Source organism: Anopheles nili, chromosome 3 (genome assembly GCF_943737925.1).
Source record: "Anopheles nili chromosome 3, idAnoNiliSN_F5_01, whole genome shotgun sequence".
Lineage (NCBI taxonomy): Eukaryota > Metazoa > Arthropoda > Insecta > Diptera > Culicidae > Anopheles > Anopheles nili.
The window spans coordinates 21,094,067-21,118,752 of NC_071292.1; the positions used below are offsets into that span (position 1 = coordinate 21,094,067).

General features: G+C 51.7%; 1 protein-coding gene across 1 annotated transcript; it reads left to right on the forward strand.

The window, feature by feature from the left end:
- The first annotated feature begins 20,733 nt into the window (after positions 1 to 20,733).
- Positions 20,734 to 24,048, forward strand: LOC128727509 (uncharacterized). Its single transcript, XM_053821428.1, has 9 exons — positions 20,734 to 20,788; positions 20,879 to 21,369; positions 21,443 to 21,617; positions 21,686 to 21,840; positions 22,276 to 22,373; positions 22,481 to 22,626; positions 22,736 to 22,845; positions 22,920 to 23,437; positions 23,523 to 24,048. Exons 1-9 carry the CDS (start codon positions 20,734 to 20,736, stop codon positions 24,046 to 24,048), a joined length of 2,274 nt encoding a protein of 757 aa, XP_053677403.1.
- The last annotated feature ends 638 nt before the right edge of the window (positions 24,049 to 24,686 follow it).

A 24,686-nucleotide genomic window follows, 5' to 3' on the forward strand; every position in this document is an offset into this window, starting at 1 on the left:
TGCGCTCCTCCCATCACTCACCCACCACCCATCTCACTGCATCCCTTACCCTTATCGCACACGGAGATGTGCTCGGGAGACGTTTTGGCTGTTTTCATGGTTGAGCGTGTTTTATTTCCCGTGCCCGTTCGCGTGTGTTTATTTTCCCTGGCTTTCCCGCAACCCATTCCGGAGCTCTCACGTGTGTGTGTGGTGCGGTTTGTCCTTAGAATTAGAATGATTCTTGTTCTCGCTAGCGCCCGGCTAGCTGCCCATTTTCTTCTGCACGATGGAGCCCGATTTTTCACTCAGCCAATTGGCTCCCGGACGAGACGCCACCAAAAAGGGGTTCGGTGAAATAGTAATGCAGCGGTAGTAAATCTACCGTTTGACATTTACGGTAAATTGTTTCCCCTTTCGCGCATCCTTGGCATCCCGCCCCGAAGACATTAGGAGAGGAAATCGTTTCGCGGGAATGCTTTTCTTCCAACTTTAGCCTTCGTAATCGGTCGGATTCCGCTTGTTTACCGAAATCGGGCCCCATTTGCGTACGCCACGCCAAACCAGCCAGGATTCGGTTCTATGCCCCGTGTGTGTGTGTATGTGTGCCGTTAAACATGCACATTGACTGCCAGAGTCCGAACTCGAAGGCGGGGCAGCTACGAATCGGTTCCAGCCGGTTCCGAGCGAGCGCACATTCCTTTTTTCCCTCCCGAGTGGTCTGACCTACTTTCCTCCGCGCGCGCGAAACGGCGCACACTTTCCCGGGTTTGCCACCGAAAAGGAGAGGCTGGTTGTGGTTCGTCCCGCGATGGAATCGCATTGTGTGGTGTGAAAGTTTCGATGCCGTGTCGGGTTCGAAGCCAAGACGCTAGTTTCAATATGTATGTATTTTCTTCTAAGCCCGTCCCAGGGTTTTCCTCATTTTTCATTCTCCTTTCCCGCGATCGCGATCGGTTGAAATGGGAATTAAATTTCTTGCCCCACAGCACGGTGTACAGTTCATGCCACACTAAGCTACACACGGGCTCACGGTGTCATTATGGGGACGAATTTCGCAACCAGCCTCCTTGAAGTGGCTTTTTGTCGTTTGCGCCATCGGTGAGAGCAAATGGAAAACAATTACATTTGCATTATTGATTACGAGCGTCCACTCCTGTTCGCTTTTTTTGTGCGCCACTGTACGGAGTTTTCCAGTGGTGACGAACAAAAAAAATTATCCATCGAAAGCTTCGACAAACGGCGCGAAGGCGATGGATTGTGCGAACTTCAATTTTACTCACCTTTCTTTTTTCCTCGACAACGGCGAACGGCGAACCGAAGGAAAAGCGTCAACTCCCCGCGGTAAAGGAAGGCCCACCCTGCCGGAAGGCAACCCTCCCACCTATTCCTCGAAGCTGAAGCGAGAAAAATCAGCAAATCGCATCGATCGATACTCATCCTTGCGGTCCCCAGGACATCCTCCCGGAGTGGTTTATGTTTTTGTTTGCCAATGCTATTTTTCGACCCCGGGTTCTGTTCGACCCGGGGTTGCCCAGGTTTGGCGCACTATCGCACACGAACAAACTATGCGACGCAGGTGTTCCGTGGCTTGATATGAAATTGCGGCCCTTAGCCCGTTTCGTGCGCCTGACGCGCCCCGGAAGCGGGGGGTTTCTATTTCGAAAAACCTATTAAACGATATATTGCCCGTTCGGATCAACAACAGGCAGCCGAGATACCGAGGATTTCCCATCCCGTTTTTCTCATCGCCCTGTCCACCCCCTCGGTGGAATTAGAATTTCTTCGTACACCAGCCCGAAGGGATGACCTTCCGGATGTGTCGTACATTAGAACAGATGTTTTTTTTCTTTTCTTTTCTTCGCCTTTACGCCTGCTCGTGCTGTGTTGCATCGTCCTAGGCGCTAGCTCCCTTGGTGGGGCAACAGAGGGAGCTGGAAGGTGGGTGGGAGCGAGGGAGAATAAATTTCCTAACTACTCCATTCCGCACGCTCTATTCATCTTCGTGCCATCGGGCCCCGATCGGGAAAGGCATTTTCGTTCCATGGTCGTTGAAAGGATTACGGCTCAACTGGCGAAATGCTGCCAGTGCTTTCGGGCCATGGTCTCGGGCGGGCTTGGGCTCGATTTTCCTTCCAACAGTTGGTATGTGCCGTGGATGGCATCTTTCGCACCACACACGATTGGTCGGTGGTTGGGGAAACTCAGACTCAGGCAAACAACTTCCAGGAAATCGCATGAAACCGGATCAATCGCCAGCTTCCGTGCCCCCGAGAAACTCGGCCTGCATGCCAAACCCACACACACACACACACACACACTTGTATTGTTTTACACGCATTTGCCTATTAAAAGATCATGAGCCGGATCTTGGAAAGCGTTCCCAAGGCTTTACGGTCCAATCGTGGGCTTTAAGCGGCAACAAATCCGAATCCTTCGCTTTCCAAGCCCGATGGGTGCCCGGTATGGACCGGAAATGCGAAATCGACATTTTCCTGCCCGGCATCTCGCTCTCTCGCTCTCGCTCTCGCTCTTTTGATCTGTACGAGGAAACTAATCACCTTAATGAATTTCTCGGTGCGATTGCACATCAATTGGATGGCGTGGAGTCGGTGGAAAACCCTGATCTGTTCGCAGGAAACTATTCGAAGCGAAAGCGCTGTCATGTGAAATGGATTGGCGCTATATTTAAAAAAAAACAACAGGAACGGGATTTGAGCTAAAGCACAAATTAGTGCTGTAATTGAACGGTGATATATCGTGCTCGGTTTGTTTTACCCTGACCGTATCAGTTTCCTCTCGATTAGAGCTACATATATATATATAGCCACGTTCAATATGCGCCACATTGGGTTTTTGTTGTCATCAGCATGTGGTTGTCAGTGGCACACATACAGCACTAGCTACAACCTTAAACCATGTTACGATTCCCTCCTCAATGTCCACATTCCCATTCGAATGATCTGACCCAATCTGCCTTCTTCGTGGACGTCGTGACGGCAGCTTACAATGATTTAAGAGACGGTCCGTCGACACGAATTTAAAAGAAAAGCTCCTTAAACGTTTTCCCAACCATTCGCTCTATGTTCCGTGATCCCACCCCCAAGAAATGCCAAGCTGTCAAGGCAGGCGTCAAGCAGGCACGGATGAGTGTTCACCCGCAAAAACCCCCATAAAAAACCCGACTAGTTTGTTTGCTGTAGATCACATTCCATGGCTTCTCGAAATCTCGCAGCCCTCTCGCACGCACCCTGTGAATCCTTTTTAGCTCCGTCCGCACTCTCCACAAACCGGTTCCATGGACCGCAGTACAGAATGCTGGTGGCAAATGGCATATGCAAAGTCGCCACGGGATGTCAATATTTGCGAAGGACCCGTGCCGTAGATAATCGACCCACTTCAGCACCAGCACCAGCAGCAGTCGAAACGGCAGGACCCATCCGCAAGTCATCATTCGGGTCGGGCATTCTATTCCAGCTTTCCTTTCCAACCCGAACAAGCCGTGTTCTACTGGCGTTGGCAAAAATCCTTCTCCGATTGCCGAGCCTGTGCGTTGCTCGGTTTCGGAAAAAGTGACCAGGCATCGGGCGCGACGAAGCAATCGAAGAACGAGAAAATACCGGCAAGCAGAAAAAGGGATTAAGGCGACCCTGTATGGCCATGCCGGTATGGGCTCATGTTTATGCGATGACCGTCGGCACCAGTTCCGACACATTCCCATCGCTTGGAATTCTCCCCTCACCAAACTGGTCATGGGCAGTTTTCCGCTGGCAGCGAAAAATTATTTCCCATCCACCGGCGTGACGTGGAAAACCAGTCCCACCCCCACCTCCACTCACACCGGAAGCACCCGGTTATGATGGACGACGGGTGGGTTGCGTGTGTGCGAAAGGATGAGCTGAGGTTCGTTCAAAAACTGGCCCGGGGTTTGCAGGCCGCCGGAGGTCAGTTAAAATATACATATATGCAAATCAAATGAATCGCATCGAACCGGAACCGGATTCGGGCTTGTTTTGGGGTGGGAGTGGTGGATGAAAAGCTACGAGCCGCAGCCGGAGCCGAGCTGGTTGGAAATTAATTTAAATGCTCTTAATCAGATTTGCAGATCTTTTATTGGATCTCGCGTGGCGTCACAGCGCCGTGGCTTTCGTCGAATGACCGCACGAACAGTCGGACCGCATTCTCGTAATCATTTCTGGCACAACATATTTTCTCACGCAACCCGACCCAATGGTGGTTGGTTCTGCCTTTTTTGGAACACCTTTGCACATCTGTAGGCAAAATGGATCGCTCTCGAAAGAAAAAAAAAAGAAATCGAAGGTAAATCGGAAGTAAAAAGCAGGTCAGCGCACATCGACCGGCCTACCTGGTGGCCTGGTGCCTTTCTGGAAATGGCAGCCTCTTGCCGGGAAATTACTTAATCAGACTCCCGATTTCCCGTGTCCTGGCCGTGGGGAAGGGTACGCTAGAGGGCAGGCGTGGGCGTAAATTACCGGCCGACCGTTTAACATTTCGCTGAATTCATCAGGTTCCGGGAGATTTTTCATGCTTCGTAAATTAGAGCCCCCGAAACTCCGCTGGAAAGCTGCAGAGTAGCAGAGAAAGAGAGAGAGAGAGAGAGAGAGAGAGAGAGAGAGAGAGAGAGCAAAAAAAAAGTTTTTCCCACCGGAACACACGCCACACAACTCAGGCCCCGCGCCATGAAGGGTGCTGTCTGCTCGAATGGGTGGAAAATTATTGCTGAGGTTTATTTTACGCCTCGCCCTATGCTGTCCCACGTCTGGCCGCTTGGACGCTTGGGCGGTTCATTCCGATGGCCATTTTGAGTAGCTTAAAATGGGACGATGCGGGACAATGGCCGATTTTACGTCCACTTTACGGTCGGTTCTATTTCGCCTCCACGTCCCCGGCACGGGTCCATATGATTTTATTCGTTTAATTACGATGTGGAAAGATGTTGAGTGGTCTGAGTGTGAGTGGTTTTTTTTTGCTTTCTTCGCTCCTTCATTCGATGCAGCTCGTTCCTTTCGTTCGTCATGATTTTGCACTCCAAAAACGGCAAATATCAAAGTGTCTGGCGTTTGGGTGCTCTTTTTTCTTCACCTCTCACTAAAAAAAGGGGTTGGAAAATGCTCTCGGAGCCTTATTGTGTGTGTTTAATTTAAGCACTCAATAGCGACCACTCATAAAAGGCGGTGGCGCTTTTACGGTAATACGAAATTGATTCGCTTTTTGCAATTGATGGCATTTAAAACCCCCGTTAGTAGCATAATTATAACGGCGACACTTTCACGACAAAACAGCCACCAAAGCGGGCCGCCCCAATAATAAGCCGCTCGTGATTACAGGGCTGCCAATTCGAAATGCTCCCCCGACCGGCGAACCCGAAGTGGTGCAGTATTTTAATCTCGCTTTTAAGTACCGTTAAGCATCCCCACACCCACCGAGTTGGCTCTTTGTACCCTTTGCGCGATCAAAAGTATTCAAAAGAACGATTCAACAAAGCGTTGCGGTGCCCGATGGAGGCGCCTGGTGCCCCATGAACACTTCCGGCCTAAGACTTTTCGCATCCGTGTTTTTGCCTGGGAAAAGTTTCTTCCACATCTCCCTTTCGTCTTTCCGCTCTCTTTCCCCTACTAGCGAGTTGGCGTCAAATGTTTTCTCACCGGCCCAGCGGCCACGTCCGGTCGCGTCCGGTCGCCGGGCGAAAATCGATGCCCAGTTCATTTCCATGCCCGCACGGACATTCATTTGTGGTTGCGCGCCCAAAGACCACCGGATTTCGTTTCGCAATGTAATGTCTTGGGTAAACCGATAAAATACACGTGTCCCACCGTCCAAGTTCGCTGGCTTTCCTCATCCAACGGCACTTCTCGGTGGCGCTTTTGGCGGGAATTCAACTGAAGCTGAACACCCGCCACCCAACCAGCCAGCCAGCCAGAGTGAAGCGGATTTGTTTTCACTGCCAGCCACGGTTCGCTGCCGGTTCTTCTGGTCCGGATTTCCTTCTCCGGGTGTTCCGAACCCTCCCTTGGGGCGTGGAAAGCGAAAACCACGTCCGGAGAGCGGCGATGAGCGAGGGGCATTAGATTTTGCGGCTTAACGCTCTAATAAGTAAAATCAATTTGTTGCGGTTCTATCGAAACGGAAGCGGTGCCTCGGTTTCCCTTTCCAGCGTCCGGCGTCCATTGTCTTCGAGCTTTCAGGGAGCTTGGCTCGTTTCGCGCACACTGTCACCAGTGGTTAAATCGGAACCGAACCCCGAGGAGGCAACCAAAAAGGGGCCCTCGACACAGCACGACAACCAATACGACCAATCAATTATTCAATTTACTCCTCTTGACAACTGAAACCATCAATTTATTAGAATACACGACGACTGGGCATGGCCGTTGCCGTTGGTGTCGATTTCACCGAAACGAACGAAGGCTCCTAAAGCGCTTGGGCTGGATTTGATACAGTTATCGGTGGCGGTGCTGAGCGCACGTAAAAAGTCAATGAGGGGTATAATCTAAACTTATCGGTTGATTATTTAAACAGCACTTAAATTTAACAGACCGAAGTTTCCGGCAAGAGTTCTTGCAGCTCTCTGAATGTACTTTAGCATTTGGCGGATTGAAACAGTTAGAAATGACTGCAAATTTTCCATGCCGTTTTCGTGCACTCGTGTGGGAATAAATGAGGATGCGCCGTTTCATCATGCGCTCAAGAGGAATTATTTGCACCAATCGATCGAAAAGGACGCGCAAGTCAACCTGATAAACCATCCAATTCACAGCCCCACCCACGGTGTATGGTTCGTTTTGCGGTTGACTGGGCAGCTTTCGACAACCCGGGAATGCAATAACGACGGCTCGTAAGCTTCAAGGTTACCCGCACGTCCTTAGCGTCAATGCCACGACCCGGGCAGCCAGGTACATTGTCCTGCGTAAAAGTTCTTCGTGCCGATACACCGCACGCGGTCGAAGAGGGTCACACGCACATCGCTCGCACCGATTGGTGGAATCCTTCGCCACATATTGACACCTGTGACCGACATCAGCCTCAGGTCTGCCATCCGCCATCTTTGACGGTGGCCACACCGAGTAGCCGGACAGCCATAAATATTGGTACCGGCGAGATATTTCCCCGAACCGAACCTCCCCGGGGCTGGGATGGGGAGGGATTTAATTGATTTTGCTAGCAAAGCGGCAGCGGCACCGGGGGGCTTGGGGAGGGACGGTAGCGAAGGGGGAAGTTGAAGCTTATCGAACAACCACCCCCGCTTGCATCCGGTAACCGCACGCAAAACCGCAAACCCCGCGCGAGACCCGCGAGCGGTGCGGTTATTTATGGCGCGAAAAGCGAAGCCACACACTGGTTCCGTTACACCGCGACATTGGGAAAGGGGAAGGGGGAGAGGAAGGGGAGGGGGGGGGTGAGAGGAACAAGAGGACGCGGGAACAATGGGAGCGGTGTGGGTGCTCTCCATCATCAGGCAAATGCGATCGATGGGATGAATAATGCGACAGCTATAAATTCGAAACCGCGCACGGAGATTGATCATTAATTACGCAACCATCATTCCACGATAAGTCTAATCAATGGTGACTACGGGCCAAAAGGTGGGGGTGAGACACTGACCTTTAAGATGTCACTTTCGAAAGGTACAGCGAGTAGTTCATCATCCGCCCCATTCGAAGAGCGAAATCACAAGCGCAAGCGCATCAACACGTGCGTTCGTTTCCCTGTTAATGAGTTTGCTTTAGGGCGACCTAAGGGAGAGCTAAAAAAACGCGCAAAAATTCGTGCGAAATTTCCCGCGCACCACAAATTTGCCGGAAGAGACTACCTCCTCCCACCAGTATCGTTTAATTTATCGTATCCATGTCTTGTGGCGCACCTTCGCACCATCTCATCGGCTCACGGATCCAGCGTTCGCGTTCGAGCTGCCGATCGTTAGCGATAAATGCAGCTCCTGTGGGCTCACCCACGCACACACCCACACCAGCAAGGATTTCACGCTGCTTCACGCAACGACGACGTCGAATAATGTCGAAAAATCATCAAAACCCCTCCGCCCTTAGAACCGGAAAAGACCCAGCTTGGTCGAAGCGGAAAAGCTCGCACCGTGCGCGTGGAGTAGATTGCCATCATTGGGATATTATCATAACCCGCTTTTACATTAATGCCGCTCGTCAATACCTCGCTTGCTTCCTCGCGAGCGCGAGCGCGCGCGCGCACGCGGACGCGTGCTGTAATCCTTTTTGCAAGAAACGGTGAGTTTTCCGGGGCCCGCGCGCGTGAATATACATATTTTCCTTTTCGTTTCGACCGGGTTTCGACGTTTTGGGCCGCCCTCATTCGCGAAACGCGAAACAAAAGCTTTTTTCGTCGACTAGCGAAACCGCACCGCAAACCCGTCTTCCAGGCTTTTGTGGCGCCCTGGGGGATGGTCTGGTTTGTTCATTCATTTTAGCCGCCTCTTCCGGGCGTGAAAAATGGACCGAACCGCGGCAATGTAGACACCTTCGCGGCACCCGGGCGCGGCGAATTGTTTCACTTAATCATTCGTCTTATTTTCTCCTTGCTTGCCGGGACCTTAATTAGGTGGAATTAGCTCGCACCGGTGTTGGGCCTGCTGCTGGCGAATCCTGCAGGACACGAACCAAACCGGGAGGGGGTGGAAGCGTTCACCTAAAATTTGCACCCCTCGCGGCGGTGAAAGTTTAATGGCCGAACGAACGAGGCGACCGGTTTCTGGCCGGCCGATGAATTCCTTAAGTGAAATTATTGAGCCCAGTGGTGGGAGGTGGTTGACTAGTCTGCGCCCGGGAGCAAATTAATTCACACCATTCCGTGTTAATCCTGCGATCCTTTTTCCAGCACTCCCAGACCCGCAGGTCTGCCACCACCATCGCACTTGTATTGGAAGTATTTTGCAATTTGTGATGAGTGGAAAAATATGATTTTGTTTATCGCGCGAGCGGGCCGAGCGGTGGAAAATGATGCTCTTTTTCGCGTTTCGTTTTTCTTCGCCCAGAGCAGGGGGGGAGGGGGTTCAATTGTGGTGCTTGGGCGTGCTGGGCGAACACGCTCGGGGCTTTAAAAAGGCATCATCAACTTTTGTGCGTCCTTTTTCTTTTGGTTTTCTTGAGTACCGCTTCGAGGAAGAATTTAGCAGCAGTGAGTTTGATTTAATTACCGTACAAGCGAGCAATTAAAAATGCTACGGGCTCCTTTTTGATGGCTGTAAATTACCGAAACGCATCTAATCTCGATATACGATAAAACGCGTGGAAATATTAATTGCAGTACGGAAAACAAGTCCAAGGGCTAATTTATACACCGATCCGATCACTATACATCATGATTATGGAGCTCTTCTCGTCATAAAACCATTATCAACAACCCCTAGCTAGTGTAAACTTGAATCGTGCACAGGCAAAATGTATCCTGTCCTGTATCGTCTTGCAGCACTGAAGCTCCAAATGGCATAAACTCAATCATTATGATAAGGTTTTTCGAACAGCGTAAGGCTTTGATTTAATTTTTATGCAAACTTTCGCCCGCCACCGCACCAAAACCCCACAGCCGGGCTCCTCCGTCAACATAATTCGTTGTTTTCCCTCCCTCCCCGATTGGCTTTTTTCCTCCTTTTTCTCTTTCTTCTTCTTCTTGCTTACTCGCTTGTCTGGTTCTTCTTTACGCTCTTCCAGCGCCAAGCTTCACCAAACGCCACGCACACCGAACTGGAGCCGTGCGCCTTGTGCCGCAGCGCTCGAACCAGTGCGCCTGTGCTCATTAAATTGCGAAATTAAATTTTCAAAAGCATCATTTTCCTCCCCAGCCACCCTCGCACGAGCCCGCTCCCCCCTGCGCTCCACCGTACCAAATGCAATTTGAAAGTCGCCGCACGGTTTTTCGAGAGTGGTTGCCAGTAGTGAGCTTTTCTGTTACATTGTGTGCCGGATCGCGAGCCCTGGTGGCTGTGGCTTGGCCGGGGGTTGAAGTGCTGCGCAGCACACTCCAGCTACATCATTGCCACCCAACGCAACCCACTGGGGGTGTAGGTGGCTCCAGCCAGCCACGTGTTAACGGCGTGTCGCCAGAACGTTTTGCTCCGTTTTTTGGGGCCGAAGAAAAAAAAACGACCGAAGCCGGAGTCGGAGGACGTTGTTCCATTTTTGGTCGCACTCATGACGCTGTTGCGTGTGTTGGCTGATCCCGAGAACTGCCTCAGGTGTTTTTTGTTGGACCCGCGTCGCAAACCCTTCGGTGCGCCGTAAACCGGGTTCGCCGGATCCGTGACCTTACATTTTCGCGAGGTAGTAATTAAATTTTGCAAGCAACCGTTTGTGTTAAAAATTAATACAAAAAGTGTGCTCCAAAGCGTCTTAAAGGGTGCAGCGTTAGGTGTTGGGCGTGTTTTTGTGATCCACTTATGCTAAACGGAACAAGAAAGGATAAAAGATCAGGCGCCTGTGTTGAAATTAAAAAAATAACCAACGATTCAATACTCACCCGTGCCCTCATTTTAAAGTGCAAAGAACTTATTATAGCTTTGGAATGACGATGACTCTTAAGAAGTTGGGCTTATCAAGAGTTCACCCAAGCTGTAATCACTCCCAATCCGTTCCAATCCTCGCACCGGCATGTCACAGACGCGAATCGCCGTAGAGACGGAAGGGTTTAAACTCGTGGCAATGGCAGGACGGAGAAAAGACCAAAACCAGAAAAAAAACGGAGTAACGCATCAGCGCCGGGACGAGACGAACATGGAAAAAGAGTGGAAAAGAGAGAGATAGCAAGAGAGAAAGAGAGAGAAGGTAAAGTATTCACCAAAACTCGCTCGTTGCGCACGCCCGTAAAAATGTCGGAAAAGTAAATACTACTAAAACTGGCATCAACCCCAAACCGGTGACACGGCACCCGTTCTGGTAGCTGGTTTGGTTTGTTCTTTCGCATTTTTCCGCGCATTTTCCGCGCACGCACACACCGCGCAAAACAAAGCACCATCGCACCACCGATCGGTACGCGTGCTATCGCGTGCGCTATCTGAGCCAACACTCGGCAGTAGATAGGCTTCCACGATGGTTACTCGAGCCCGCGCCACAACCCGGAGCGCTGATTAGTTGTGTTGTTTACATTCACCCATCCACCAGCCACCCACACGATGGTGGGGAGGAAAATCCTTACTATTACTTTTACGCCGCGTTTCGGTTCATCGAGCGGGCGAACGCGAGTGAGTGAAGCCTGGCCCGATAAGGGGTTGCAAAAATGGTCTAAAATTATGTTACAACACAATCCCGCGCCCTGCCTGTGCGCGTGAGCTTTTCCTCCCACCAGGACGTGTTTATTCGCGTTCCGTTCCGTGGTTTTTTTTTTTTTTCACGCTACGCTTCATTCATTTTTATTATTTGTTTACAGCGGCATCGTTCCGGGCGTGCTTCGAGTTTCCCAAGCCCCCTTTCGCTCGTACACGATCGTTTCGCAACCGGGCGACCGAGCTTTTCCGGTCCCTCGGGTTGGGAAAGCGTGCTTTCTTTTGCTCCTTCCGCTGGTGTATCTTCTTTTGACACAGTTTTCCGAAGTGGGACCATGAGTGGGTCGAAGACGCGCACACACGTCAAATCAAGCGCGAAACCGGGGCATGAAACATCGCCCGGAATGGCAATAAATGTTCGGACTCGAGTGCCATCCGGAAACTTTGACCGGCTGGTGTCTTGGTTGTCCCGTAAAAGGGCTTACGGTGTTCGGGTTCAGTCTTTCTCGAACACACATCGCTGGCTCGCAGTCGAACGTACGATTCCGGGCCCAGAGCCTGAAACAATTCGTCGGTCTCGAGATCGAGAGCTTGTTCGGTTGCGTTATGCCGGTTCCCTTTGTCGGTTGCCGACTTTTCACTGAACCCTCTGAGCCGCGTTATTTCATTTTCCCAAGTTTAATGGAGAAAGTTTGGCCAGCACGCCTGAACCCAACGCTCGAACCGGCGACACAAACCGATTGCCCTTTTCGCTTCCAGTTTTCGCTGCTGCTGTTACAATTCGAAACCCCGTTGGCAGCATTCCGTTCGACCAGGTGTTTCCCGATGCTCCGACAAGCGATCGGGCACCGTTGGGGCTTTTTTTAGGGGGCCATTTCGTGTCTTTTTTTAGCTTTCTCGCTCCCTTCCGTTAATGGCTTTCCAATTTGCTGCCTTTAATGCCGCATTTCCAGCCCCAGTGTTTGGCAGACCACGGGTTTTGACCCGTTCCGGTTTCGACGAATAATCCTCTCGTTGATGGTGGAAAACGCCGGATGCAGCGGGCAACTGAGGGTGAGCTTTGGAAAACTCATCCACTGCCATCCCGGCAGAACATCGGACCGTCGGTCGGTGGACTTCCACCACTCTCTGTCTCTCTCTCTCTCTCTAGCTCTCTAATGGCCCAGTTGATTCCGGTCGGTGGTGAAATGGCGCAACCGCAGATTAGTGGATGCAGCATAAAATCCCCACCGCCTGTTCTGGTACCCTGCCCGCGGTCTGGTGTTTCGGGAAAACTTTCGAGTCCTCCAACTGGCCCCTTTTTTGAGCGTGTTTTACTTTTCTTTCCTAGCCCCTCTCCGCGTCATCTAATGCCACTGCTGGATTTGACTTAATGGCGCTCTAACGTGGCCTCCCCTCGAATGGAACTGCAATTCAATTGAATATTAAAGCTATAATAACTCCGCTCCGTGGAAGGAAAAAAAGCCGTTGACTTAAGCGAGAAGCGGGAAAACGAGTACAAATATTGCACGTACAGTACAGAATGAGAGAGAGAGTGAGAAAGAGAGAGAGAGAGAGAAGCATGAACGGAAAAACGAACGAACAGCTAAACAGCAAGGAACGGAAGCGAGCATTTTCTGGCATGTAGCATAGCAGGCTTTTTTTCGCTTCTGTTTTTCTCATGGCCTACTGTTCCTTCGTGCCGCCTTTGCTCTTTCAATGCAACGCCCTCCGATCCGCGGCACTCCGGTTTCTCGAACCATTTTGTTTTTTCTTCCTTCCCACCGACCCGCGTGTTGCGCCCCCTCATTTCCGGGTGCTTTGCGAACTTTTCCGGCCCAGCTACGCCCCGGGTACGGGATGACGAGAACACGGGACCCGTGTTCGATCATCTCGCGCATGCAAACCCCGAGTCCTGGATGGGTTTTCCACGGGCTCATGTCACGGGAAAAAAGGGAAACTCGGGGGCGGCGCTTTTCTTTGGGGCGCGTCACTTGGAAAGGGAAATAGTTTTCACTCATAATTATGCCCGCCGATAACAAGTTTTCTGACCCATTTCCATTGCCTCCCCCACTCCGGTTCACCCACTTCCGTTTTCTCTTCCTCCCCCCCTCCCTTCAACCCAGTACACGCCCCCCAATGACATCCGCACCGCCCTCATTGAGTGCGGGAATGTGTGTTTCGGTCAGTTCGGGCGCAACTTTTGCCATCACCGGAATCAAGGGGCTGGCCTGTGTGCATGCATGCGGAACCCAAGTGGGTGAGTGGGTGGTTGGGTGGGGGGGGGGTACTGAGCTTAGCCCACCGCCATGCTGTCACGCTTTTTCGCAACCATTTGCTCGAACCCGGTCGCCTGGAAACTTCATCCCTCAACACGAAGTCCGGGTCTTGGCGTCGTCGCTTGTGCTGTCACAATTGCATTCGGGGCTCGTTTTTCACCGTACCACACACACACACACGTTCACAATCGGTCAACTTCACCCCCGACCATCCTTCTCCCCGTACCCCCCCTCCCTCCTCTCCATATGCGTGCCGGGAGTTTTAACTTCAGCGGCAAACGAAACCCGAAGCGTGTCAGATGCGAGAACCCCAGAACCGACCCCAGAAAAGCGCCTCGAGCGACAGCCGTTCGTTTCGTCCTGTACGCCGGGCGGTATATGCTGACATCATCCCTCTTGGCGAAAGAAAATTTGTCCGGCCGAACCAGCCCACCCCTCATTTAGAGCCAGGGCTCGAAAATTACTACATCCTGCCGTACAGCAGCGTACGTTAGGCTTCGGCGATGCCCGCAAGCCAGTGTGGCCACGTACGGGTCCTGTCCGGGAAAACCAAGTGCACCACGGACACACACACACACACGCGTACCGAGCGACCGGTAAACGTTAACACTGCACGTGACTGAATTCGGAATGGCCAAATGGTGGACGGTAAGAAGGGACAGGCGCACGAGAGAGAGAGAGAGAGAGAGACAGAAAAAACCAGGAAAGAAGTCGTGCTCCGTACAATCAACTGACGCACAGAGGAGTCCTTTCCATCATCCAGTGGTGGGGTTTCGTTCCCAGGGGCGGGTACTAAGGGTGAGCCAAGATGGCCGCCGGCATTTGGTGGGACAAAGTGAGGACATGGCCAAGCAAAAACCGTTCACAATGCGCTACGGTGACTGTGGACGTGGGGCAACGACTTCCTGCCCGTGGGCCGTTCCTTTTTTGGGATGTTCTTTTTTTTTTTTAGCCAGTTCTTTCTTTCCATTCACCCGGACAGGATGCTTGGAGCCGGAGGAGAAGAAGCCATAAGAGAAGAGGAGAAGAAAAAGGAAGCAAAAAATGGCGAGAATTGCGTGTCCTTCCGCGAGGCCACCAGCCGCGTTCGGTGCGCGTTCCAATAAATAAACATTTTATTAAATCGGCATTTTATTACTTCGCCGCTTGCACAATTCATACGCGCCTCGCACGTGGCCTCCCGGGTGGCTCCACTGCGTGCGTAGGTATCGTCCTGGTGGCCTCATCACCACCCCCTTGCAAGCACCCTAACAACCGATCGCTTGGAGACAAATTTCATTCAAAATGTATCCGAAAGGAAGCCGACTCGCGTCGAACGGAAGTAAAGCCGGAACGTGGTGCGTGCGTGGTGTCGCCCGAGGTCCGTGCGTCAATCCGTCGAAGGGCCGGATGTCTTTCCCACTTGCCCTCTGGCGAACGGTTGCGGTGTGTGTGTGTGTGTGCTTGTGTCTTTGTGCACGCACCATCGTCTTGTCTGCGCCCACGGACGGATGGGCCGGAACGAAATTATTCGGCCCTTACGTCGGCCGAACGCTGGTATCCTTCCTTTGATCGATTTCTCACTTTTTCCGCCAATTGCTTCCTTTCTTTTTTTTTCTCACCACCGGCACGCGCGTTCAGGAACGGAATCCGTGCAAGAGAAATGGTTCATTAACGGGGAACGAAAAGAATAAATGGTTTTTGGTCCGGAAAAGCCGAAACGATGACGCTTGGGGAGGGGGCGGGGGGGAGGAAGAGGGTGGCATGGGAGGCCGGAGATGGTAAGAAAGAAAACGAGGTGCTGGGAAGCGAATGAAAATGACAGCCGGCTGTTTCGTGCCATCGAAAGCGAAAGGCAAACTCGAGAACGTTCTGGGCGAGCACGCGGACGAACAATTCTTCAAATGTATTCATTCAAATTGTTCGATTTTCATTTCGAGTGGAGTGAAGGGCTGAGGGGGGGGGGGGGCGGGCGAGTTCTTTGACATGGGAGAAATTATCAAGCTGTCAACGTCGCACGCCAATCCGCCACAATCCGGAACGATCCCAGGCGTGAAAACCCGCCTGTTGAAATGTTGCATTGTAATGAAAATCGCAAAGGTATTCCCACGGTTGCCATGGCGATGCTTGTGTGTGTATGTGTTGTGTGGCAGGTTGCTGAGATTTTTATGCTCGTGACTCCTGGGCACCGCGAAGGAAAAAATCGCAGAGAGCCAGGAAAAATGCCAGGAAAAATAAAGAAGGAGCAGAAAAAAAAGCAAGAACACACCAGATTGCGAGCGCGGAAAACGAACGAACGGAAACGCTATTCCGCTTTTAAGCTTCTTCCCTCGAGCGTGCGCGAGGAAATCGAGCGGGATAGTTTCGTGCTTTCGCTTCCTGCAGCCGTCTGATTAATGGCACCTCTTCATTATACAGTTTTGAGTGAACAGGCATGGGCCACCCGGCGGAAAGGACCCGCGATCGAATCCCCTCGAGACGTTCAGCCACGAGTCGGACGCTGCTCCCTGCTGGGAGTGGAAATTTATACGCGGCTATTAAAGTTTTCCGAACCGGTGTGGGGAAAAGGACAACAAAAAAGGAGCTTGGCTGGCGAACGAGCTTTTTGCCACGCGCGAAAATACTAACAACGGCACCAGCATTATTATTACGCTCGCTGTAAACATTGAAAGAGCAAATCGTATGTGCCCCCGTACACGAAGGATTCCTTTTGTGCCTTCCTTCCGGGTGACCCTCCTTCCCCCCCTGTTAAACCGTAATAGGCGCGCGGGAAAAGAGAACAGTTGCCAACATTCCGGCGTTGTACGGATGGGCCGCGTTTTTTTTTTCCTTTTTTTTTGCCTTCAAATAAAATTCAGTAATCCCCTCGTGCTTAACCTGGATTTCAATAGAATCCATCCCCGATCCTTGGTCCCGATTCTCGCCCGGCAATACCAGGCTACCAGCATCCCCGTGGAGGTGCATGCAAAGAGATGGGTTTGGTTGAGCCTTTTTTTACGTACGGTGGCGTAAACAAACCGTGAGATTACATTTTCAAGGTGATGCTATTTGAATCAGGCTTTGATCGATTTTCGAGAGATAAGATTTCATAATCGTTTTTAGCATTTAGATATACCGGTATTATCACGCAGCATTTGGATTAAAATCTAAACATACCCATGCCCGAAGTAAAGGGATGATTGTTTTAATTCTATTACATTTATCTCAAGTGCTGCTTCTCAAAACTGCCTAAAAATGGTGTTAAAAAAGATTGAAAACAAAAAAATAATGTTAGTTTTACAATACTCTGTCCCAAAATAATACAACGTGAATGGTACAAAATAAAGGGATGTATTAATCGTCTACAAATGTTTTACTTTACCTATTTATCTTTGCTACGTCATAAAAAATGCTTAAGAATGTGTGAAAACGAACACTTCCCAAAACCTGGACCGAAACACGAAACCTACAAAAGGTTACATTCTTTGCCGTTTTCTTGCTCTCGTAAAATATGGCTTCACTCCTTGTAACCTTTCTTGTAACCGTTCCTGTAACCTGCCACCAAATCCCACTACCACCCGTTGCTGCCCGTTTTAATCGCACCCGCATCCACACACAAGCACACCCACACCCTCCACCAGATCCGTAGGACCCTTCGATGGTGCCCTTTATCAAATCACGCAGCACGAATAATTTATCATCCACTCACCTAAACCGGAATTTGTCACGGCGGTTTGGAGCCCTAATTGACGATATTTGTTTTGCCACTCAACGTATGCCACCGTTGTCCTGAAGGGCCAACCCGACGGACTATCTGCGCAGCCCGTTGAAGCGCGAATTAATTTGATTTGCTTAATCATGGCGCAGCGACCGGGCGCGTGTGGGCGACCCTTACGTCCTTGACGTCCTTGACGCCTTGGTTCCGTTTGTATAATTGCGATAGCACGGCCGGATGCCGATGCCGGAACAGGGCCCACCCACGGCCGCCCTTCAATATTTATAGTTCCAACGAGACGGTCGAACGCGCCTGTCAATGCTCATTCACACCTTGCGCCGTATGAGTCAATGTGTGGGTGTGTGGGTGCGCCGATGTGTGCCGTCCGTCCAAGACGAAACCTTATCGGGTCATGGAGGCGGACGGATGAGTTGCTCTCCGCAATCCGGAACGCGCCCACCTCCTGCTCAAGGGAAACCCACTCGGAAGACGAATCCGGGGCAAATCGTCCATCGAAACCCCCTTGCGGCTGGCAGGATATTAGGGCATTGGGGTTCAGAAACCTCGGCAAACATCATTATACAGTTCCGCCCCGGAGAAAGTCCCGGCAGGATGATGGACCACTGATTGAGCGTCGGGACCAGGTCCAGCCAGGCAAGGTCCGTTCGATTGAATGATACACTCGAATTAATATTTATTCAATTTTCCATCCCCTCCACCCGACTCAATTCGACCGGGAGGATGGGGGAGGAAACTTATGTTGTTCAACATCCCCCGCACGCTTCGGTGCGGTATCCTTGTGGGATAATTTGTGATTCTTGCTCCCAGAGGCGTTAGCCTACCTGCGGAGTTCGGGAAAGACCCGAGGATGTAGTTTTTTGGGAGCGTTTCACGGGCGAACCTGCTCATCGAATGATTATCCACACAGGAAGCTTCCATACAGCTTAAGGTTTAGCCTTGGGAAGGTTTGTTTCTGCTCGTTGCCATAGTAACTTCACGATAGCGCAACCCAAAAAGCCAACAGGCGCTGTAGCAAGGTGGCCAAGCTTTTGCACTCGTTCGAAACACGAAACTTCCGACTGTTGCCTCAACTTATCGACGGATTGCGAAAGTAATGAGTTGGCCGATAACATTCGCAGGCGCGAATGAAAACCGCAAATAAATAACGCCCCAAAGCAGCAAACAATCGCACAGGCCCCGGGAAAACCATCCACCATCCGTTTTGGCCAGTGGCGAACTTCCGGCGAGTACAGCGGGAACTTTTACTTTTCACCTTGCTTGCTCTCTCTCGCAGCCGCTTTCCGCTTTGTTTTGTTTGCCGCTGACGCCCCGCGAAAGGAAGTTTACACTGTCGGTTCGGGGAAGAACTTTTCTTATCTTGTGGCCTTTTCGTCCCGAAACAGACAGCCCAGAAGAGGGCCATCCTTCCGACAAATAGATCCCTCACAAAACAAGAGATCAAATTCGCACCGGTTTCAACCCTGGCCGGCCCTACCCTCCCCCGGGTGCCGTTTGTGTCATCCTTTTGTTTGTTCCGGCTGCCGGCGAAAGAGGAAAGAGTTCATCAAATCGGCTCTGACTAACAAATCCAGCACCGGAATCCCGGGAGCAAGTAACAACCGCTTCAAGTGCCCGGGCAGTATCGGGTATTGTTCGCGCTGGAAAAATAGGGTACCATTATCGCTCGCTTCCAGTCGGGCTCCTTAAGGCACACAAAAACACAAACACACACACCCACACCCACACATTTCGGTAGAGCGTGGGAGCTTGTTGTTCTTGCGGACTTGATGCGGTGGGTTGAGGGATGTGGACTGCGAATGCGACTTTCTGGGAAGTTTTCCCAACCCGGTGTGCGACCCACTGCCACTGACAAATTGAAAACGTACACCAAAGGGAACACGGACAATCGGCAGATCCTGGCCCCGGAAGTGTGTACCCTTTTGCTCTCCTGGGATGCCTGGATCCCGCCCCGTCAACGGAACAAAACTTAAGACCTCTTTTTTTGAGGTCTCTCCCCAACCAGGCCGATAAGGATGAAGCGTTAAATTGATTTATCGTCTAAATTTTCGCAACTCCAGCTCCTTCCAAGAAACCGGACAACCTGTTCCCGTTTTGGGAAGGTTTGGTTTTTCCTACCTGTCCGCAGTCTCCGCTGGTGGCTTCTTCCGCGAAAGTGAGCTGTTCGATTCACCGAACATCGGCAGGACGATCCGTGAACCATTGAACTAACATCCCCGTTGGGTGGGTGGTGGTTCTTTTTTCTTTCCTCTGATACAAGAACCTTCACCCGGAGTACGGGGGTTTGTTTTCCACCCACCCACTCGTGCCGAATCCCTTCGGTTCTTATGTCGATTCTAGTGGCGAGTTTTGCTCCTTAAAATAGCTCCACAGGGAGGCTCGTGGGAGAGAAAGTGAGAGAAAAAACACAGCTCGCGCGCTGCGAGATGGCACAAAAATTGTACCATTTATCATTTACATGCCCGGCCATCGATCAGCGGCACCGAACGATTGATGTTGCGGGCGAACGCGTGTGGGACGCGTGTGTACGCCGCATCCTTCCGGATCGCAAGCAAAAGATTGATGGGCTCGTGAAAGGGACATATTTTTAAGTGGAAACCCACCACCCCGACCACTATTTCGGTTTTTTTCGATTACCACCGTCCCAGCAGCCCGACGAGTTGGGTGAGGAAGTTGATTAGTCGATCATTGTCTGGTCCGGTCTAGAGCGGAACGGTTCAGTTCGAAAGGACCGTCGAAACCGTCTGTTACTTACCTAATCGAGTTCAGGGCGGGCAGTTTGCCCTTCGAACGTGACTGATTGCCAGCACGCGGAATGGCCGCACTCTTTGCCCCGTAAGGATACTAATCTGGCTTCTTTTTCTTGGCTCTTTTCTCTCGATCAAATTTCTTTCAGCTCCAGCAGCAGCTCCAGTGTACCGAACGTCGACTTACCGGAGCTCGGCAAGAAGGGTGGTGTTTTGATAAACCATTAGGACCGGCGTGGGTCGTATAAAAACGACTGGAAGCAGGTGAGAGAGAGAGAGAGCAAGGCCCACCCAAAAGTGGCCCACTTAACATGAAAGAAACAAACGGAACCAATCTTCCGTCCGTTCCGTTTGTGTACCCCGGGCGCTCTAAGTAAATAATTACATTACACTCGTCAAAAGCGGCTTTCACCTGGATGGCCGATTGAAGGGCGGCCCGTAAAAACCCACCCCTCGACACCCGTGCGAAAGAAAACTCGATGTCCTTTCCGACGGGAGGATTACCGAGCTGGTAAAGAAGGCACCGGCCATTGTACGGGACGGGATTGGCAGGCGTGCGTTTTATCGAATCAGTGGACCGATAGAAGCGACCGGGGGCTTGAGGAGGTGAAAGTCGAAGGGACTTCAGCAGGAAGAAAAGGAATCGGCCATCGGTGGCTCACGAGAAAGGTTATTAATGCTAGGAAGGAAGCGCTTAGCGATAGTGGAAATTGAGCAATTTCGAGCGAATTCGTCACCCCAGGAAGAGTGAGAAGCGGTTGCAAGGGGAAGGAGAACCGAAAGGGCGGGCAGGGGGCGAGAGGGCGCACCAGGATGAGTGTCCATGGCTGTCTGGGGATTTTCCTGTTCGGTGCCAACGTGTTAGCAGGTGAGTTTTAGCGCGCGACTACAAATCGCACCCTCGCCATCGTAATTTAATTCAATCTCAATGGCCATTCGTCCATTCAATCTCCTTCAGGTCTCCTGGTGACGGTCCTTGCAAGCGAAGTGGGACAAAGCCCGGTCACGGGTGTTCTCCAGAAGTTCCCGTTGGCAGTACCAACCTCCGAGACGGTGTTTTCAGCACGTTTCAACCCAGGTGACGATGGTGGCATTGGAGGTCCTGCAGCTTCGGAGGGTCTGTCCGAAGGAACCCCGTTTGTGGCCGCTGACATCATTAACCTTGACCGGGACGGTGCGGTTAGCTTCATACCTCGCCGGGACGTGCGATACCAACGAGCCGTTCCACCGGAGTACGCTGGAGCATCGGCTTTGCCACACTGCGAAACCTTTACAATGGGCGATCCGGACTCTAAAACGCTCTACAACCCGGGCTGGCCGGGAAATTACCCCAACAACAGTGACTGTGTGGTGGTGTTGGAAGCTCCCGTTGGATTTCTGGTGCGACTTGACTTCCGGGATCACTTCCACATCGAACCGTCGGAGGAGTGCAAGTACGATTTCCTCGAGGTAAGGCACCAATGTCCGTGACCTCTTTGACCTCTAGAAAACGCCATCTTTTGCACAATTTAATGCATTGCAGATTCGCGACGGAGCGCACGGATTCTCGACGCTCATCGGGAAGTACTGTGGCCAAACCTATCCACCCATGATCACGTCCAAGGAACGCTTCCTGTGGCTGCACTTCCACTCGGACGAGAACATCGAGTACAACGGGTTCGTCGTGGTGTACGATTACGTGCCGCGGCCTACTTCGTGTAAGTGGCTTTCTGCGAGGGGGCTGACAGGTTTGACACTTAACTGACACGCCCGGTCACTTTCACAGCCATCTACGATGACGAGAACTGCCGCATGGAGGTGTCCGGAATGGAAGGATTCGTTAATCGGTCGGATGTACCGCGCGAGAAGCAACAAACCGTGATCGAGCATGGCCTTTCGCTTGACTGCATGTGGGTGGTGTCCGTGGCCGAGGGCTGGAAGGTAAGGGGCTAAAATCCAATCGATTCGTCACTCCTCGTTGGCAACCGAGGATTTACGCCTTCGGGGAGGTGGGCTTAGGTGTTTCGCACTTTAAACCCTTGACATTCTTGGAGTTTGTGTCGTCCGGTGAAGCGGAAATGGACTGCCTAGCGACAAAATTAGACCAGCTCTAGTAGCGTCCAGTAATCCTGGCGTGCTTGTTGAGCAAACTGTTCAATGCCGTGTTTCAGGATTCACTTCGGTGTAGGGCTTTGATGTGAGCACGACGTAAAAACGTAATCAATAAAGAATCCAGCAACGGAAAAACACTCAATCTGCCACCAGTCGTTGTACTCAGATGGCACAGATTGACACTTTAGCGCTCCGTTGCAGCTAATCATGACGCGCCCACTAATCGTGCCTGACGCTCGAACCGTTCGAATTTCCATTTTCCAGATCCAGCTGTCGTTCCTCAAGTTCAAGCTGGAGCGACCAAACGATTGCGATAGCAACTTCGTGGATGTGTTCTCCGAACGGACGGATCTACCGTCGAGGTAAGGATGCAGCCCGGGGTTGCGCAGTAATGCAATCAATGCACCCGAGGTCCTCACCACCGCCCGGGGTTTAATCATCTCCCGTTCGCTTGTGTGCATTTTCTTAGACTGAAAAACTTCTGCGGTTCCATCGCCGATTCGGTTGTGTCGCGCTCGAATGTCCTGCACATCCGGTTCTTCGCCGAAGCGGCTGCCATCAACTCTACCTTTTCGATCCTGTTCACGGCGTTTCGGGAGAAAGCGGCCGGCGAGAGTAAGTGCACTCGCGCTCCTAGCCACCGGTGACGTGGAATTTAATTTTCCCTGGTTTCGGTTTTTATTCCCTTCCTGTTTCTTTTTTTTTATTCCTTTTCCCGCTCCAGCTTGCGATGAAACCGAGTACGATTGTGAGGATGCCACGTGCATTGCGGGCGAGCTGCGATGTAACGGACGTATCAACTGTCGCTTCCGGTGGGACGAGGACGAATGTCAGGTTGGTGGTCATCGTCGCAAATCCACGCGAATCGCAATTTAATTTCATCCACGACCCATCTTCTATTCCTCCAGAAACAAGCGAGCGCTCAATCCGAGCACGTCATCATCATCGTGATCGTGTTTGGGCTCATCCTCGGAGGAATGATCCTGCTGTTCCTGTTTAACTGCAGCCGCAAGATCATTCGCGATCACAAGATCATCCGTGAGCACATTCGGCAGTCGCGTGAGAGCAAACTGAACGAACTTGGCCGGCACTCGACCAAGAAGCTGGTTGATCTGGACATCACCAAGCTGCCACCACCCGCCTTTGATAAGGATCCTTCGATCAACGTGCTCGAAGGTGGCAGTGCAGTGAACGTTAACAACGGCCAGTACTATCGAGAGATGGCGGGTATTGGAAGCATTGGAGGTGGTAGTGCGGGTAGTGGTGGAGCTGGCAACACTGGCGGGCATATGTTTAGCAGTCGAATCGACATCAAGGCCGATCCGCAGGACATCCTGAGAGGAAGTTACCACGAGGATCCAATGTCTCGGTCCGGCACGCTCAGCCGAGACGGTGGAGGCATGTGTGATATGGCGTGTCAGACGAGGTAAGGATGTCTTGGGGCGGTGTACCCGTTGCACACACACACACACACACTAACTTGCTTCTTGTTTGTCCTGGGAATGTTGCAGAGAATCGCTGTTCCAGCCGGTGTTTAAGAATAAAGTCAATCAATCGCCAAACCAGCTGCAAAACAGCATCCGTTTCTCGACGTTCGGTTACGAAAGCCAGCAGCAGCAGCAACAACAGCAGCAACAGCAGGAATTGCAGCAACTTCCAGCGGTAACACCGCCTCCACCGAGGGTGAAACATCACCATCATCATCATCACCATCATCACGCCGGTGGTGGTACGCTTGAGGGTGGTAAAAGCTCAAAAGTAAGCCGAATCGAGTTGGAGGACCTCTCGCCACCGGGATCGGGTGCGTACGATGATCGCGGGGATGACATGCAGCTGCAGCACCAACCCTTGCCGCATCCTTCCCAACATGGCCACTCGCACAGCCACACGCACTCACACCAGCACCCGCACACGCACCAGAAGCACGAGCGCAATCTGGTAGATGCGAGCGGTCGGTCTGGTGGTGGAAGTGGTTCCGGTGGTAGCGACATCCGGAAGTCAGCACCGGACGTCATCATTATGACGTCCTCCCATTGACCCCCGACAGTCGGCGACGGTTAGCCGGGTGGTATTGTTCTGGTTTGGTTTTGTGTCGTATGGGCGTCTCGAAGGACGCGCGAATCGTCATACCGACACATCCTGGGAGCTTCCCGGGGGTTCCTTTTGTTAGTTGGTTCGATTGCGAGCCCAGGCGCGCGTTCGGTCGACTGGGTTTACCCAGTTGTTTTAGATAAGGTTGTCGTGTGGGCGTTCTCATGCGCAAAGAAGGCAAATTCGAGTCGTCTAGAAGGAAGCTTAGATTAAGCGATCCTTCGTGTAGCCGATGTGGGTTCTTTTCTACTTTGGGAGTAGCGCCATCTTGCAGCGGTTCGCGGGAAGAAAGGGGACGCGTGCACTTTTCGGTAGGATAGGGTATATGTTAGAATTACACACATACACGCGATGTCGTCGTCCTTGCGGCCATGGGACGCCAAAAGAGGAAATAGCAAGGGAAATGGTGCTCATTTTAGGCGCAACTAACACCGCACGGTTATGGGTTTCATGTGCATACACTCACACTCACACATGCACACAAATACACAATCAAATTCGCACATACACACGCGCTCCCAGCCAGCGGGAGTAGAAAAGGATCACGGCGCAAGGATGCTCTTGCGTGGCGTGATCGCAGAATC

Excerpts from the sequence above, each read along its gene's own strand:
- LOC128727509 (XM_053821428.1), top strand. The coding sequence starts at position 20,734 with ATGAGTGTCCATGGCTGTCTGGGGATTTTCCTGTTCGGTGCCAACGTG. Across the intron at positions 22,627-22,735 it reads GGAGAAAGCGGCCGGCGAGA|CTTGCGATGAAACCGAGTAC; the intron begins GTAAGTGCACTC and ends TTCCCGCTCCAG. Across the intron at positions 23,438-23,522 it reads GATATGGCGTGTCAGACGAG|AGAATCGCTGTTCCAGCCGG; the intron begins GTAAGGATGTCT and ends GGAATGTTGCAG.